Source organism: Cnephaeus nilssonii (assembly GCF_951640355.1).
Source record: "Cnephaeus nilssonii genome assembly, chromosome: 6".
NCBI classification, from domain to species: Eukaryota; Metazoa; Chordata; class Mammalia; order Chiroptera; family Vespertilionidae; genus Cnephaeus; species Cnephaeus nilssonii.
The window spans coordinates 94,652,960-94,671,103 of record NC_137077.1 but is presented as its reverse complement, the minus strand read 5'-3'; the positions used below and the strand labels follow the sequence as shown (position 1 = coordinate 94,671,103).

The 18,144-nt window shown below is 40.8% G+C and overlaps 2 protein-coding genes across 5 annotated transcripts in view; both read right to left on the bottom strand.

The window, feature by feature from the left end:
- CDK8 (cyclin dependent kinase 8) overlaps window positions 1-18,144 on the bottom strand; it is a 161,803-nt gene that overhangs the window by 95,168 nt on the left and 48,491 nt on the right. The window lies entirely within an intron of this gene.
- On the bottom strand, window positions 12,564-14,252 carry LOC307100849 (ribonuclease H2 subunit C-like). The gene is given in 2 exon segments (XM_079773479.1): window positions 12,564-14,067; window positions 14,070-14,252. Coding segments are annotated over 2 exon segments (486 nt in total). The 5' UTR covers window positions 14,133-14,252; the 3' UTR covers window positions 12,564-13,644.

Genomic DNA, 18,144 nt, shown 5'->3' with positions numbered 1-18,144 from the left:
GCCTGTGGGGAACGGGCCAAAACTGGCAGTCCAACATCCCCTGAGGGGTCCTGGATTGCGAGAGGGCACAGGCCAGGCCAAGGGACCCCACCAGTGCACGAATCCATGCACCGGGTCTCTAGTGTATTTAATAATTACATAGTAATTATAGACAGTGATAGTGTATTATAAGCTTTGAAGTTGCTAAAAGACAATATTTTAATTGTTCCCACCATACATACACACAAAAAATAATTATGTGACATGAGAGAGATGTTAGCCAACACTGTGGTGTTAATCATACTACAATATATACATTTATTAAATCAATACACTGTATACCTTATACTTACACAATGTTATGACAATGATATCTCAATAAAAATAATTGCAAAGAGAGAAAGCATCAGGAATCAGGATACCTTTGGGCCTCTCAACAGCAGTTATAGAAGCTAGAAGTTCTACACTAGCTCTGCAATACAATCATGAAGTACTGATTACACTGTCAACAGCTATGGTATGGAGTTTAAGCTCTATGTAAGAGTCTGTTCTGGCCCAGCTGGAGTGGCTTTGTGGTTGAGCATCGACCTATGAACCAGGAGGTCACAGTTCGATTCCAGGTCAGGGCACATGCCCGGGTTGCAGGCTCCTCCCCCAGTAGGGGGCGTGCGGGAGGCAGCCAATCAATGATTCTCTCTCATCATTGATGTTTTTGTCTTGCTCTTCCTTCCTATCTGAAATCAACTTTAATCTATATAAACAGACTGTTCTGGAGGATTACATCGTCAGCTGCAATGATAGGAAAATGTTATAGAATAGTCAGCCAGATCAAGGAGCTTGCACCAGAATGAAAATCTGTGTACTGCTTCCTTCATGGAAAAAGTCATTCTTTAGGGGGAAAAAACAAATAAAAAACAGCTGAACTAATCACTGAGCTTCATTATGTAATAAAAACTGTGAATTACATAAAGGCTAATGTGTGAAATTTACATTTAATTATCTTTATTGTGTGATAATTTGGAAACATCATAAGCAACTGTTAATGTGTGCTGAGTTACGATAGTTATTGAGGGGAAAGGTCTGTAAGAATGCTGGATTACAGAATGAAATCTCAGTGATTATGCAAGATAATAAACCAGTTTGGCCCCAACACTATAGAGATGTGAGCTGAACAGCCTGACTTGTTTTAGTGTGATACTTTTGGTATTTTTAATGATCTTAGTATCTCCAACTAGGAAAAAAAAATGCTTTTAAATATAATATATTATTGGATCTTAGTGATATTTTAAATCATTTTTCATAAAATTTATTTATTTTAAAAGATTAAAGTTCTAATAATTACTGTTCTTATTGCTGTACTTTCAAATATTGCCTGGAATTAATTCTTACCTTTGGATACCATGACTAAGGTTCATCATTTAAAACTCTTCTTGATTTTGCCTTTTGCGAATTAGGTCCCAAAATCAAAATAACAAAACTGACAAGAAGTCTTTAACAACTAAAATATCTTTTGATTTCCTATTATGAAAACTCTGTTTTCTCCAAATTCACTTATATGATAAATGACAAAGGTTATCTTTAGAGTAGTTAAATACAAATAAAATATATTCATGTATATATGTTCAGTGATTGTACACTTTAAGAAGAGGTAGACTCATGTTCATATACAAAAACTGATACAATAACTATTTCAAACTGATTTGGGGTTCTAGGTATTAATATTCCTATCAATCAGGGACAGCCATAGTACAGTTGATGGTAGAAATTAAAGGGCCATACAGGTTTATTCAAGTCCTCACTGTTCACACTATGTTCTAACTCCCTGGGTAATCACTGACTGAATCCTTATAAATTAATTATGCGCTATACGTCAATAGAGGAGCCATTCTCTTCCATTCTAATAATTACGGTTAACACAGTAATATTCCAGAGCTGTTCAATCTTCTCACTGATAGAATTATCTTCCCTTGCTAGAAAATCAGCTCTACAAGCTCCTACATTAGGTAACTGGCTATTTTTGAAGTATTGTTAGGAAAAGACTGCACTTGAACCCCCATGGAAATGACCTTGCCATATTCTGTTAAGAACTAAAACAGCAGTGAAACACCTTGTATCCATAGCACTAAATTACAGTGACACAACACTGTAACTGTTGTGTCACTGTAATTGACACACAATCATTAAATTACTGGAAGACTGTTCCAGCCAGAGACCTCAAACTGAGGATTCCTAGAAATTCTCCAGAAGATAATGTAAGAGAATGACACAGCTTCTCCCCAAGACCATCAAATCAAGCAGCACGATCAAGTTTCCATCAAGGACCCAGGGAACAAGATCTAAATAACCAGAACCAAAGATTATCATGCTTTAATCTACATGTTCTTATTCTTTATTCCAAAACTCTTCTCTTCCTTCGCTGCTGGTTTAAATTTCTGAATTATTAACAGACACTTGTTATCTCTAACAATGATACACATAATATTGCTCTTTGTATCCCCTAGTCACTCCCTGTATGAGTCCACTACTTGGCTACAATTTGATCATGATTTCACTAAAATATGTTGAGATTGTTGAGATTATTAGCCACTTTCTTTTTAGGTACAACTCAGCTCACTCGAGTTTCTGGGCAATTACACTCAACTTCTAAGCAACTCTATAAACAGGAAACTGAGAATAGTAAACAAGACAGACAGCCCCTTTAATGTCAAACCTAAGAAATTTTCTGTCTACTCCAAAACCTTGGCTCTTGGCTTTAGAAGTAGATTAAAACTGTTAATAATCTTGCTCCATTTGTCAGTGTTATAGTGCTCAAATGTGATTTCTAGAGTCTTAAATGGACACAGCCACGCTTGCTTCTGATGATTCAATAACTAACTTTACAACAACAAAAAGTATGCATAAAGAACTAACTTTAGTCCAACAATAGATGGGGTTCTCTGAATAGTCTTCTGGTCAATGGAATTCTGGCAACGGAGATCTGGATTTCACAGAACAATGGTCCTAAATGGCTGAAACCGGCCAAAAGGAGGGACTGAGAAGGTGAAAATAAACCCCACTGACAATTAGATTATAATATCTCTAACAGATGAATGGCAAGCCAAGAGTAAGGAAACTAGAAAATAAAGTCTTGCTCAACTTTATAGTCCGTTTTTGAGTGAGTACTACATTCTTACCAAGAAGTCCCAGCTCTGCTTCACTCCTACTCTTGAACAGAATGCTGCCATACCCAACTACCAAATTGATTGCACTTATGAACGGTAGTATCCAATCCCGGACTACATTCCTAGCCTTTCCTTAGAATCATTCAGCCCAAGCCAAAACCCTTGCCCACTTCCTCTTATTAAAGACACCTCACAGTGCCTATATAGGTGTGTTCTCCCTTACTACACAGCAGGCTAATAAACTTTGACTACTAGTAGCCTTGCGCACGAATCTGTGTGCCAGTAGGTTGCTGCCACCCTCCTGTAGCTCTCCGCCCACCGCCCCGCCATCCTGTAGCTCCCCGTCCCCTCCCTCATAGCTTGCTGCCCTGCTGCCTCCTGTAGCTCTCCGCCTCCTGCTGGCTTGCTGCCCTGCCCCGTCCTGCAGCTCTCCACTGCCCACTTGTAGTTCACTGCCCCACCCTCCTGCAGACCTGTGATCAGGTCGTTATGCAGTTGATCATTATGCCTCAGGGCATAACAGATAATTAGCATATTCCTCTCCTATTATATAGGATAGGTGCATTCCCGGTGGCCTTTATCATTCATTATGCCCAATTATCTTACATGAAATTACAATGCATTAAAGCACACTGAAACATTTCTTTTCATTTAAATCGGGTAAATTCTGGTAACAGAGCACATTCTAGCTAGCCATGCTATATTTTACTAAAAAAAAAAATTGTCCTAATAATATGTTCTACTCTTTTGATCATCCTGACATAAAACCCACTAGTTAACTTTTTGTTTAATGACATAAGCTTAGTTAACAGATTTTTAGAACTACTAAATTTAGAGTTAGTAGTTCTAACAATCTCTTAAATGATTTCTTGGCAATTTGGGGAAAGTTTATGATATAAAGCAAAATCTAGCCACAAAGGTTTTTCTACTTTAAGAAAATTAATATATTTCACTCTTGCATTCTATTTTTATTGTTTCCAGGATCTCTTAAGACTAATATTTAATATCACTTAATGGTTCTCATTTAAACTGACGAGGATAGCCTTCATGCATTGTTATTAAGAGTATAAATGGGTTCAACTATTTTGTTTATTTTTTTAAATATATTTTAATTGATTTCAGAGAGAAAGAGAAAGGGAGAGAGTGACAGAAACATCAATAATGAGATAGAATCACTGATCGGCTGCCTCCTGCACGCCCCACACTGGGGATGGAACCCGCATCCCAGGCATGTGCCCTGATCTGGAATCGAACCATGACCTCCTGGTTCACAGGACGATGCTCAACCACTGAGCCATGCCAGGCAGGCGAGAACAACTATTTTAGAAAACAATCTGAAATAGTGACATTAAATATGTGTATTTCCTACACCTGCAATTTCTTTCCTGATTATAAACCATGGAAAAGTTTTCATATAGCTACAAAAAGTGACATATTTGTGGAAACAAATAGATAAGAGGCAATATTATGTGTGCATCACTGAGAATAGATAAGTAACATGTGGTATATGCATAAATTAAGAGTATGTGGTCAAAAGCAATGAACTGGGTCTATATCAGTGGTTCCCAACCTTTTTTTGGCCTTGCCCCACCTTCAAGAATCTCTAAAATCCTGATGCCGCCCCTGTGACATATAGTTCTTATTATTCAAAAAGTGAACTCCTATTCATGTGTAGGAAGCCTAAAAGGCTTGTTGGTCTAAACAAGCTCCTAAAGAACATGGCATCCATGAAAGAGAAAAAGAAAAAACGAAAGGACAACTGAAGTACTGAGGAAGAAATAACTAAGAAATTGTTTAAAAAATAATAATATGAAGTGGTATGAAAAAATAGCAAATAAAGTTTCAAAAAATATAATAGAGAACTGAAATGCATAAATATGTCACAATATACACTGAGTGGCCATATTATTATGATCTCTGAACGCATAATAATCTGGACACACAGTGTATATATTAGAGGCCCGGTGCATGAATTCGTGCATGGGTGGGTTCCGGCCAGCCTGGCCAGGGGGAGGGGACATGGGCGGTTGGCCTGCCTGCCTACTGGTCAAACTCCTGCTCGACGGGACAATCTGCATATTAGCCTTTTATTATATAGGATATACACTGAGTGGCCAGATTATTATGCGTATAGAGATCATAATAATCTGGCCACTCAGTGTATATTTATATACTGTATATGAGGCCCCTAGAACCATAAGAAATGCAAAAAATTCACTGTTAATAACTCATTCTCGAATTACGCCCCCTAAAAATCAAACTGCCCCCTGTGGGGCTTGTGCCCCACGATGGGAACCACTGGTCTATATATAGTTAAACAGAAAGAGAAAATTTTAAAAAAGAATGAGATTTATACCACATAGAGGCCTAGTGCACAAAATTTGTGCACGGGGGGGGGGGGGGAGGAGGGAACGACGACGCGGGGTCCCTCAGCCCGCCTGCACCCTCGGGGGATGTCCAATTGCTGGTTTAGGCCTGATCCCTGGAATTCAGCCTAAACTGGCAGTCAGACATCCCTCTCACAATCTGGAATGCTGCATGCATCAATGACCATACTTTTCATACAGGTGAAAGGCATCTTGCTGTTATATGGGCAGCTACATTTTTTTGCCCTGATTATAAAAAATAGTTCATAACATGATTCTTCTGAGGCAGTAGAACCATTTCCCCCATCTTATGGGTGGAAAAACTGAAGCAGAGAGAAGTTAAGTGACTGGCTTTGTCACACAGTTATAAGTGTCAGAATCCGGCTGACCACAAAATGTGCAAGCCAGAGTCCATGCATGTCATTGCTGCATCATCCAGGTTTTAATTTTTAAATCTAAGAGACTGATCCCAATATATAGTGTAGGGTCCCTAGGCCTGACAGGCGATCAGGGCTGATCTGAGGGGCGACCATTGGGTGGGGCGATCAGGAGGCCCCTACTGGCACCCGACATGGCTGGTGGCCTGGCGCCGCCCGCTGGCAAGCCCAGCCCCCAAATCGCTGCTGCCAGGCAGCTCCTGCATTGAGCATCCGCCCCCTGGTGGTGAGTGTCATAGCGACCGGTTGTTCTGCCGGTAGTTCCACCATTCGATCGATTTGCATATTAGGGTTTTATTATATAGGACTTTGCAATAAACAATGTTGTAAACAGATGTGCTGTCATCCAGGCTTTGTTATTCCATTTCTAGAGCACAGGCAGAGTAGATTTAGCAAAATTCTTAAGAACCCTATGATTTTCGAAATGGCAAATGAGTAGCATAGGCTTCAACTTAAAGTCACCAGCTGCAATAGCTCCTACCAACAGAATCAGCCTATCCTTTGATGCTTTGAAGTCAGACACTGACTTCTTCTCTCTAGCTATGAAAGTCCTACCAGCACCTTCTTCCACATAAGATTGTTTTGTCTACATTGAAAATCTATTAGTGTAGCCACCTTCATTAATTATCTTAGCTAAATCTTCTGGATTACTTGCTGCAGCTTCTACATCAAGACTAGCTGCTTCACCATGCAGTTTTATGTTATGAAGACTTTTCTTAAAACGAACGAACCAACCTCTGTTAGTTTCAACTTTTCTTCTGCAGTTTTCTCACTTCTCAGCCTTCACAGAATTTAAGACAGGGTTTGGCTTTGGTTTAAAGGAATGTTGTTGCTGGTTTTATCTACCCAGACCACTAAAACTTGTTCCATATCAGCAATAAGACTATTCATTTTCTTATCATTGGTGTGTTCACTGGAGTAGAACTTTTAATTTCCTTCAAGAACTTTCCCTTTGCATTTACAACTTGGCTAACTGTTTGGTGATTAAGGTCTATCCTGGCTTTTGAAATGCCTTTCTCATTAAGCTTAATCATTTCTAACTTTTGATTTAAAGTGAAGGACAAGATGCATGACTCTTCCTTTCAATTAAACACTTAAAAGCCATTGTAGGGTTATTAATTAGCCTACTTTCAATATTGTTGTGTCTATGGGAACAGGAAGGCCCAAGGAGAGGAAGAGAAATGAAACAGCCAGTTGGTGGAAGAGTCAAAATACAAATACCACTTACCAATTAAGTTCCTTTTGTATAAGTGTGGTTCATGGTGCCCCAAAAGAATTATAATAGTAACATCAAAGGTCACTGATTACAGATCACCATAACAAATATAATAACAATAAAAAAGTTTAAAATATTGTGAGAAATACAAAAGTGTGACAGAGACACAAAAAGAGCAAAAGCTGTTTGGAACAATGGCATTGAAAGATGTGCTCAATGCTGGGTTGCCACAAACCTTGAATCTGTAAAAGAACAAAAAACAAGAAAACCCCACAGGTCCAGTCGGTGTGGCTCAGTGGTTAAGCATCAACCCAAGAACTAGGAGATCACAGTTCGATTCCCAGTCAGGTCACATGACTGAGTTTCAGGCTCAATTCCCAGCAGGGGGCAGGTAGGAGGCAGGCATTCCATGATTCTCTCTCATCATTGATGTTTCTCTCTCTCTCTCTCTTTCTCCCTTCCTCTCTCTGAAATCAATAAAAATATATTTTAAAAAAAAACACAAAAGAAAACCACACAGTATCTGCAAAGGGTAATAAAGCAAAGTGCCATAAAAACGAAGTATGCCTGTATTCTATGAACAAAAAGAAGAGGACCAAGAGACCTTAAAACAAAAGACAATCTGAAGTTTCAAGTTTTATTTGTAGCATTCACAGACCTATGATCTTTTAATTATATAAAAATAAAAAACCAGCAACGTGAAAAAATTTAAATTATATATAAAATCTACGATTCAAAACCAAGAGAAAAAAGCACAGCAATGATTATTAGAACTAGACTAATCCCAAAATATAAAGGTATTGGAAAAATTAATTTCTAAACAGCTCAGAAAAATGAGAGATACAAATTTAGATTCTCTATACCAAATTCTTAACATTTCCTACATATTATATAAGCTTTGCTAGTAGTAATAAATTGACCTTTTATACCTATAAAGACTTAAATTCTTCTAAATTAAAGTTGTCCCACAAGCCCTGGCCATTGTGTTTAGAGCGTCAGCCAGCGCACTGAAAGGTCGCGGGTTCGATTTTCAGTCAAGGTCACATACCTGGGTTGCAGGTTCAATCCCCTCCTCCAGTAGGAGTGCATGAAGGAGACAACCAATCAAAGTCTCTCTCAACTTTGATGTTCCTCTTTCTCTCTCTTCTCTCTCTCTCTCTCTCTCTCTCTCTCTCTCTCTCTCTCTCCCCCTCCCTCCCTCCCTCCCTCCCTCCCTCCCTTCTGCTCTCTCTAAAAATCAATGGGAAAAGTATCTTCTGGTGAGGATTAACAAAAAAAAAGAAAAATTGTCCTACAAAACAATAGGTTGTATTTTGTAAAATGATCTGTGTCATGTGACATTTCAGCTGCTACAATATTTGTAATTAAACACCTGTAAAACTGTTCTTGAATCAACATCTGTAGAAAAGACAAATTGTGAGAAGACAGTTATAATGAAAAGTAAATGTATTTTTAGGACTATAGAGCAGGTACCACATGTCAAATTTTCCCATATTCCACATCACTGACCAGCTGGTGGCTCTATGGATAATTTTTGTCTTTACTCCTACTATTATAAAGTATCTCAAGATGAAAACATAACATACACCTTATAAACCTGATATCTAAGAACGAGAATGCCTACATGAAGACCAACTCTATAATTATACATCTACTAGAGGCCCAGTGATGGGATTTGTACAGTGGTGGTGGGGGGGGGGGTGGCCTGCGGGGATTGGCCCACTGTGGAAGCACTGCTCATCCCAGTCAGCCGAGAGGCTGTGGACCCGCCCTCTGAGCAGCTGCTCCCAATGCAGGAGCAGCCGCTCATGCCGGTCAGCCGAGCAGTGCTCCCAGTGTGGGAGCGCACTGACCCCCAGGGTGCAGCTCGTACATTGAGCGTTTGCCCCCTGGTGGTCAGTGCGTGTCTTAGCGACTGGTCGACAGGTTGTTCTGGTCGTTACGCCGTTCAGTCACTGAGTTTTTATTATATAGGATTTTGAATTGATAGCAGGGATCTAAATATGAAACAGACCTATAAAAACTACAAACATGAACAGAACCAAGATGGCGGCATAGGTAAATACCTGTACTTGCTGCCTCTCACAAGCACATCAAAATTACAACTAAAAGACAGAACAACTATCATCCAGAACTGCGGGAAAGCTGGCTGAGTGGAAGTTCTACAACCAGAGAGGTAAAGAAGAAAGCGCATTGAGACTGGTAGGAGGTACGGAGGCATGGAACGGGCTAGCACCTGGGTGCGCTGCTTTTTTAATTGGGAGGGAGATACCAGCTCCCATTTGCTCTGAACTCCAGTTCCAGGTGAGACTCTGGGGGACCCAGACACATACAGGGAGAAACTAGACTGTCTGGCATTGGGGCAGGAACACGAGGGTGGCTTTCTTTCAGATGGAGGTGCTCGCAGGGGTCACTGATCCTGTGCTGGGACCTCTCCAGTGCAGGGCTGACTGGCACCTGTTTGCTCCACCCTGGTGATTCCCTGAGACCCTGCCACACCCAATTTACAACCCCACCCAAGCTGTGTACAGAAGCTTTTGCATATGAATGACCTGTCCTTCTCAGCATAAAACCTGTCAAACAGGCAGCAGCAGGGTCAGGGAGGCCCAAAGCTATCAAAAGAAGGCCCTAGCCGACAGCAGCAGCCTGCCTTGCTTCACCTTGCTGGGCCTTGTCTGGGCACTTCCAAACCCGATACAAAGAGGAGGAGTCCGCAGATTACTCTAGCTCCTGCTGGGTGGCCCCAGGCAGTGGCTGACTTTGCACCTCCTTGGAGATCCAAGAGCCAGTGTACCCAGTGGTCAGTGTGAGACCACACCAGATTACAACTCTTCACATCCATAAGTGACACACTCAAGGGGCAGACTCAGTGAGCACCAAAGCCCCACTGAAGCAAGTCCTGCCCCATAAGGGTGTCTCCTGAACAGCAGCTCTTCCATTGTAGACACAGCTGGTCCTCATAGCCAATTGGCCTGGAGGTCAATTCCTCCCAGTGATACCAATAGCAATCAAGGCTTAACTACAACAAGACTGTGCACATAGCCCACAAAGGGGTGCACCAAGAGTGTCCACCTCAGGTAACTGGGGAGGCTGAGCCATTGGGCCCTATAGGACACCTACCACACAAGGCCACTCTATCAACTCAAGGAGACTTAGCAGCTACCCAATACATAGAAACAAACACAGGGAAGCAACCAAAATTCAGAGACAAAGAAACATGTCACAAATTAAAGAAATGGAAGAAAGCAAACTACTGGATATAGAGTTCAAAACCAAAGTTATAAGGTTACTCAAGGATCTTCTAGAAACCTCCGAGGAACTTAGTGAGACCTTCAAGGATCTTAGTGAGAATGTCAAAAAATGGAAAAGGACCAGTCAGAAATTAAGCATACACTGACTGAAATAAAGAATAATATACAGAGATTCAACAGTAGACCAGAAGATCCCAAGAATCAAGTCAAAGATTTGAAATACGAGGAAGCAAAAGCAAACAAACAAACAAAAAAACAACACCCAACCAGAAGAGCAAAAAGAAAAAAGAATCCAAAAATATGAAGATAGTGTAAGGAGCCTCTGGGACAACTTGAAGCATACCAACATCCATATTATGGGGGTGCCAGAAGAAGAGAGAGAGCGAGATATTGAAAACCTATTTGAAGAAATAATGACAGAAAACTTCCCCTACCTGGTGAAAGAAATAGACTTGCAAGTCCAGGAAGCGCAGAGAACCCCGAACAAGAGGAATCCAAAGAGGACCACACCAAGACACATCATAATTAAAATGGCAAGGGCAAAAGACAAAGAGAGAATCTTAAAAGCAGCAAGAGAAAAACAGTTAGTTACCTACAAGGGAGTACCCATACGACTGTCAGCTGATTTCTCAACAGAAACTATGCAGGCCAGAAGGGAGTGGCAAGAAATATTCAAAGTGATGAATAGCAAGACCCTACAACCAAGATTACCCTACCCAGCAAAGCTATCATTCAGAATTGAAGGTCAGATAAAGAGCTTCACAGATAAGAAGAAGCTAAAGGAGTTCATCACCACCAAACCAGTATTATATGAAATGCTGAAGGGTATTCTTTAACATGTTAAGGGCCCAGCCTGTTTTGTCTTCTGAACGGAAAGTATAGTGTTAGTCACCAGTGACTGACTGGGTGCTTATGTGTTAAGAAGAGGAAGAAGAAGAAAAAGGTAAAGATAAAAAATTATGAACAACAAAGTGACAATAAATACATATCTATCAACAAGTGAGTCTAAAAATCAAATGAATAAAAAATCTGATGAACAGAATAAACCTGTGAATGGATAGAATCAGGGGCATGGAAAGGGAGTGGAAATCACAATTCTTAGTTGGGGGAAGGGGGTGTGGGGGGTGCAGGAAGAGATTGGACAAAGATCTTACACCTATGGACGAGGAGAGGGGGGGGTGAGGGCCTGGGGTGGGGTAGAAACCAGGTGGAGGAGAGCTATGGGGGGGGGGGGAAGAGGAATATTTGTAATAATCTGAACAATAAAGATTTTTTTAAAAGGCTGATTCAAATAATAAAAAAACCCCCACAAAACTACAAACAGGTAAGTTATTACATCCTAGTCACCCAATTCTCCAAAACATATAACCCATGGCTGCAGAGTTAACTTGTATTCTAATGTTTGATTTCCTTAAGCTGAATTAAAAGCAAAGTATTTAAATTGGTGATGTTTAAAGAAACTTGGAAATGGCCTTTGGCTTGTATTTCCTAATCATAGTTTTCAAAATAAACCTATACTAAAAATACATGTAGGAAATCTTAGATAAAAATACTTCATAAGACTTATCTCCAAAATAAAATGTGAAAGAAAAAAATTAAATAGAAAAACTATCTGGTGAGTAAAAGGTTAAAATGATGGACACCTATAGTGGATTAGAAAACACCTTCAAAAGCTCTGACATCTTTTCCCTGGTCTTCAAACTCTAGACTTCCAAAAAAGAGTTGAAGTGAAAGAACAAAAGAGTTCACAGGGATGGACTATCCTCATTCTTTTTAATTCTTTTTCCTTTCTTTGGCCTTTCAATTGGGTGATTTCCTCTATCCTGTCTTCCTGATTGCTGATCCATTCTTCTGCATCATCTCATTTACTGTTGATTTACTCCAGTGTATTTTTCATTTTAGTTGTTATATTCTTCAGTTCTGATAGGTCCTTTTTTAAAACAATCTTTACTTATCTGCAGAGTTTAATAAGCTTATCTTTATGACTATTACTTTGAACTATTCATCTAATAGACAGCTTTTTTCAGTTTCACTTAGTTCTTTTTCTAGGGTTTTGTCTGGAAAAATATTCTTTTATTTCCTCATTTTGCCTGCTAATTTCTATGTATTAGGTAGGTCAGCTAACCTCCTGGTTTTGAAAACGTGGAGTTATTTAGAAGGTGTCCTGTAGAGTCCAATGGTGGAACCCTCTTTGTCACCAGAGCCGGGTGCTCCAGAAATATTCCCTGGTTAGACCAGTGTAGCCTCCTGCTGTGGCTGAGCCACAACTTGTATAGCTGGCCCCTGGCCTGCTGGCTGTACGGCCTGGCCACAACTGTTGCAGGCTCACTGGTATGCAGGGCAAGCCTTCAGTGTGACCCAGCCACACTGTTACAGACATATTGCTATGTGTCAGTGCTGACTGAGGCTGCCCACACGGTATGGCAGGGCAGGAGTCACTTTGGAGGGCTGCTAGCCTGGGTAGGTTCTCAGGGAAGTGCCAGGGTGGGGTGAACAGTGTTAGCAAAGTAAATGGAGAGTGTCAGAAATTGTGCCTGCCAGTGTCAGACAAGGCAAGTTAAAGAAGGTGGGGGTCTGGGGGCACCTGCCAGCACTTCTGACTCAGGAGAAAGTTCCAACAGATCCCTGTCCCTCCAGCACGCAACCTAAAATTAGTCGAAGTATCACCTTCACATATGACCTAGGGTGCTTTTCAAATTGCTGCTGCTGTGCCAGGACTTAGGAAGAGGACAACCTGGATTTTCTATAGCCCTTCAGCTCTTCCAGAAGTAAGCCCCGCTGGTTTTCAAAGCCAGATGTTATGGGGACTCCTCTTCTGGTTTAAGTCCCCCAGCCTAGGGTTTGGATCCCTTGCTCTATGGGGACGACCTCTGTAATTGATATTGAGGACAGCAGGTACAAAGAGGGAAAAACCTAAAACCTTTATATATATACTAGAGGCCCAGTGCATGATTGAATCATGCACGTGTAGGATCCCCTACACGCTTTCGCTTTTCGCGGTGGAGCTGGGTGCCTGTCCGCTGGTGCACCAGGCCTTTCAGAAGCCTCCGGCTCGGCGGAGGCTTCTGAAAGGCCTGGTGCCGGAGCAGACAGGCACCCAGGTCCCCCACTTTTGTTTTGTTTTGTTTTTGTTTTTGCTGTGAAAGAGCTCATTTATTGGGGTGGTGGACTCAGTGGATCCAAAGTGGAGAGCTGGTGAAGGGATCGGTGGCTTCCAGTTTCAAGCACTGGTTCTCAGTCCTGTGGCACCTGTTTATGGATCGCTTCGGCGAGGCTGGGCCAGGTCAGGGCCGCACGCACTTTGGCATCCGGGCCAGGGATGCTCTCCAGGCCCCACAGGGTGAAGCGGCTGAAACTGGCGGAGGCACGAATAAAGCGGTCGAAGTCCCGCTCCAGCGCCTCCGGGGGTTCCACCAGCTCCTGCTCCTCCTTGTCGGATCCCGCTGAAAAGTCCTGCTTCCCCACCAACTTCTCTTCCATCACCATCACGTATCCCAGCAGGCCAGGCGGCACCTCCACCTCCTCGCCCCTCAGACTGCGGCCCCGAAACGACACTTGGAGTCCATCGGGACCCTGACGGATGGCCGGGGTGAAAAAGCGCCCCACAGGGGCGGGCCGGTTAACCCGGACTTCACAGGGCAGGAGGTGCAGCGTGCGAGCAGAGTGACGGGGCGTAGGTGGATGCGGTGCTTCTCCATGTCTTCCTTGTCGCTGCTCTCCATCCTCTGCCGGGTTTCCGTGGCTCGCTGACTGAGGCCAGAGCTCGCTTCCCCACTTTTGATGGTCCGCGGCTGCTGAGGGGGGCTACCCTGCTGTTGAGAGGCGCAGGGGGTGGGACCCCCTCAGCGGCCCCAGATCTGGCCTTTGAGAGGCACACCTGCACCTCTCAACAGCAGGGTAGCCCCGCTCAGTGGCAGCGGATCCGTGCCTCTCAATGGCCGGATAGGCCACCCCGAGTCCCGCCCCCCAGCCTCCCGCCGCCCAATCGTGGGCGTAGCGGAGTGATGGTAATTTACATGTTACTCTATTATTAGATAGGATATATATATATATTTTTTTTTTTATTTTTTATTTTTTTTTTACTGATTTCAGAGAGGAAGGGGGAGGGAGAGATAGAAACAATGATGAGGGAATCATCAACTGGCTGCCTCCTACTGGGGAATAAGCCCCCAACCCGGGCATTTGCCCTTGACCAGAATCAAACCCGGGACCCTTCAGTCCACAGGCCAACGCTCTTTCCACTGAGCCAAACAGGCTAGGACTAAAACCTAAAATCTTAATGACAACAATGAGGCACTGTGCTTGGAAAACTATAACTTGAGGTTGCCTTAAATCTTGATTTAATGGTTTTATGAGATATTAAAACTTCCTTACAATTTAAATCATCGGTGAGACAGAATTTTCTATTATTTGCAGCCAAAAGCATAATAATTCATAAAACTAATAACAGCAAATTTTAGATTCAAATTATGAATCATAGCAGCATAAGTACCAAGGTTTTTTTTTTAGGTAAAAAAAAAAAAGATCAAAAAAGGAAGCACAATAATGCAGACACATTACCTGCAAATGAACAGTTAATAGAACTAACAGCTGATTTCTTAACAGGATCAACAGAAAACAGAAGAGCAAGAATATCTTAATATACTGAAAGAAAACAATTGCTAATCTAGAATTCTACACTCAGTGAATTATCAAGACTGATGTTGAAATAATGACATTTTCAGACAAATTAAAATAGTTTGTTAGCAACAGTTCCACACTAAACAAAATATTAGAGTGTTCTTCAGACTGAAAATGATCCAAAACGGAAGCACAGTAATGCAGGCAGGAATAAGAAATGGTAAAGGTGGTAGTAATTCTAAATGATCACTGAGTGTATACAACAATGACAGTATATTATAGAGTTTAAACATACAGAATAAAAATACAACACTGTCATGTTAAGTCAGGAATGGTGCAGTAAAGAAAGTTGAAATACTCTAATATCTTGCACTGTTGGAAAAGGGTACATTGGAAAACGGTCCATGCACCAATTAATATTAGACACTGGTAAGTAAAAAAATGCATGTTTTAATCTCTAGAATTACCATTAAAGAAATAGCAAGAGCACAAAACATCCAAGTTAATAAAGGGAGTCTCTTTATAAAGACACTTGAAGATACTATAATTAGAAAGGACAATGGAAAAATAATAGTTCTGACACTGCTAAGAAAGGGAAGGAAAAAAATTAAGTGGGTGACCAAGGAAGATGATAGGATGAATAACGTCCCATTTTACCCTTAAACTCACAGGGAGAAATTTCTCTAAATATTAAAGTACAACCTTGCAAAATCCGTGTTAATGCTGATGCAATATCAACCTTAAATCCTACCCCTGTTACAGAACCTCTCCCCTGGAGCTGACATACTACTTCAGCGGTGGCATTCCTCATAACCCACAGATGACAGTACTATCTCAACTCACTGGCAGGCCTTTACCAAAGAAACATTGTTTCCTCCCCTTTGTGACATCTCTACAGGTAATCTAATAGGGAGGGCTCTACTGTGCAAAAGGGATGACCAAATTAAATGTTCTCCTAATGGCCCTTTCCTTAAAATCCTCAAGGTCTTCCTTTTCAATAACCAAGTCACAGCTAATTTGGACATTCATTTAATGGTGTCTCTCTATATAAACCAAGCCCAAGTTGAGTATCTCCAGTAAGTTGACTTTTTGTGCACCAAAAAAAAACACACCCAAAAGGCTACTGATATTGGCAGGTTTATTGGGGCTGAACCCACCAAGGTCTGACCAGCCCATCCAAATATCTTCCCAAATTTGGACAATACTCTCTAGAGCAGAAGCTAAAAGGACTAAAACTAACAGTTGAAAACCTTAGAGAATGGACTCACCTCATACTAATCCTTGTAATATTTCCATATTTGTGATTAGAAAAAACACAACGGAAAGGAATACAGATTTATTCAGGATCTCAGGGCTATAAAATAGAATATTCATCCTCCTTTCCACTTCACTTTCCCACAGAACCAAACAAAAACAGTACCATCACAGTCTCCTGAAGCTACATATATCACACTTGCAGATCTATGTCTTTCTGTAGTGTTTCTTTAAATCAAACTAGTTGATAATCGTCTGTCTTGAGAAAATTTACAGTACCTCTGGACAGTTATGCCAGAGGAGTTTACTGAGGCACCTTCCAATGTTTCAACAAATCCTCAACCAGTACTTGGGGATCTTAAATATCCCTGGGTTTCTACTCTACTTTAAAAAAAAAAAAAAAAAAAAATATATATATATATATATATATATATATATATATATATACACACACACACACACACACACACACATATATACATACATATATATATATGTATATATGTGTGTGTATATATATATACACACACACACACACATATATATATATATATATATATATATATATATATATTATTGTTTTTATTGATTTCAGAGAGAAAGGGAGAGGGAGAGAGAGATAGAAGCATCAATGATGAGAGAGAATCATCAATTGCCTGCCTCCTGCATATCCCACACTAGGGATTGAGCCTGCAACCCGGGTATGTGCCCTGACCAGGAATCGAACCATGACCTCCTGGTTCATAGATCGACACTCAACCAGTGAGCCACATCAGCCAGGCTCTATTCTAGTTTTAATATCTGAATGACCTTTTGTTGTGTTCAAAATATGAGGTAAGCTCTAAGACGGATTACATTTTTCTATTTTAGCTCAGAAAGGACATAAGATTCCCAAAGAGAAGTTACAATCTTAATAAAATATACTATCTAGCTCATGCTTTATCCTAAGGAGGTAAATCCCTTACTATTGACAGATTAAAAATTGTTCAGAACTCCAAGGCATGTAACTAAAACACAAAGATTCCTAGATCTCACTGACTATTGTAGATAATGGGTTCCCATTTTTCAATAATTGTATGATTATTAAATGATTTAACTAAGTCCTCAATAACAAACCTCTTCCCTGGGAACCTAACCATGAACAGATCTTTTGCAATTTAAAATAAGCACTTCAACAACTCCCTACTCTGAGGTTACCTAATCATCATAAACTTTTCCACCTATTCATCCATGAAAAATCTGAACAAGCCCTTGGTGTTCTGACTTAACTTCATGAGAATCATCAGAAATCTAGAGGTTACTAAAGTTTCTCTTGACCCAGTGGCAAAAGGCTAACAATAGCCACAGTAAAGATCTTCTTTTAACTCCAAGGTCCTTCATACTGTACAATCTTTGTAGCTCACTGAAAAGACAAAACATGTCTGAGCAAGGAAGCTTAGCTCATACAAAATCCTATTAACTTTATCCCTCACACATTTCCATTCATTGTTGTAATGCTTCAGGGATCAGCATTACAACAATGAATCTGGCCCACGAGTCAAATTCAGCCCACATTCTGTTGTGTGTTTTTTTCACTGCCCATGAGCTAAGAATGGTTTTTACATGCTTAAAGGATTGTTTAAAAAAATAAAACACAACACTGTTATATGGACCACAAAGCCTAAAACATTTATAATCTGGCCCTTTACAGGAAAGTTTGCTGATCCCTGCTACTCCTCTATTTTCCCCCAAAAGGGGAAACTCATCTCTGCTGGTATATTGTGCCCTGAATAGACTTATCATAAACTCCTCTAGAAAACTCAGACTTAATCTTCGTTATTAATGGGTCTTATCTCAAGAAGGAAACAAGAAAAAATGAAG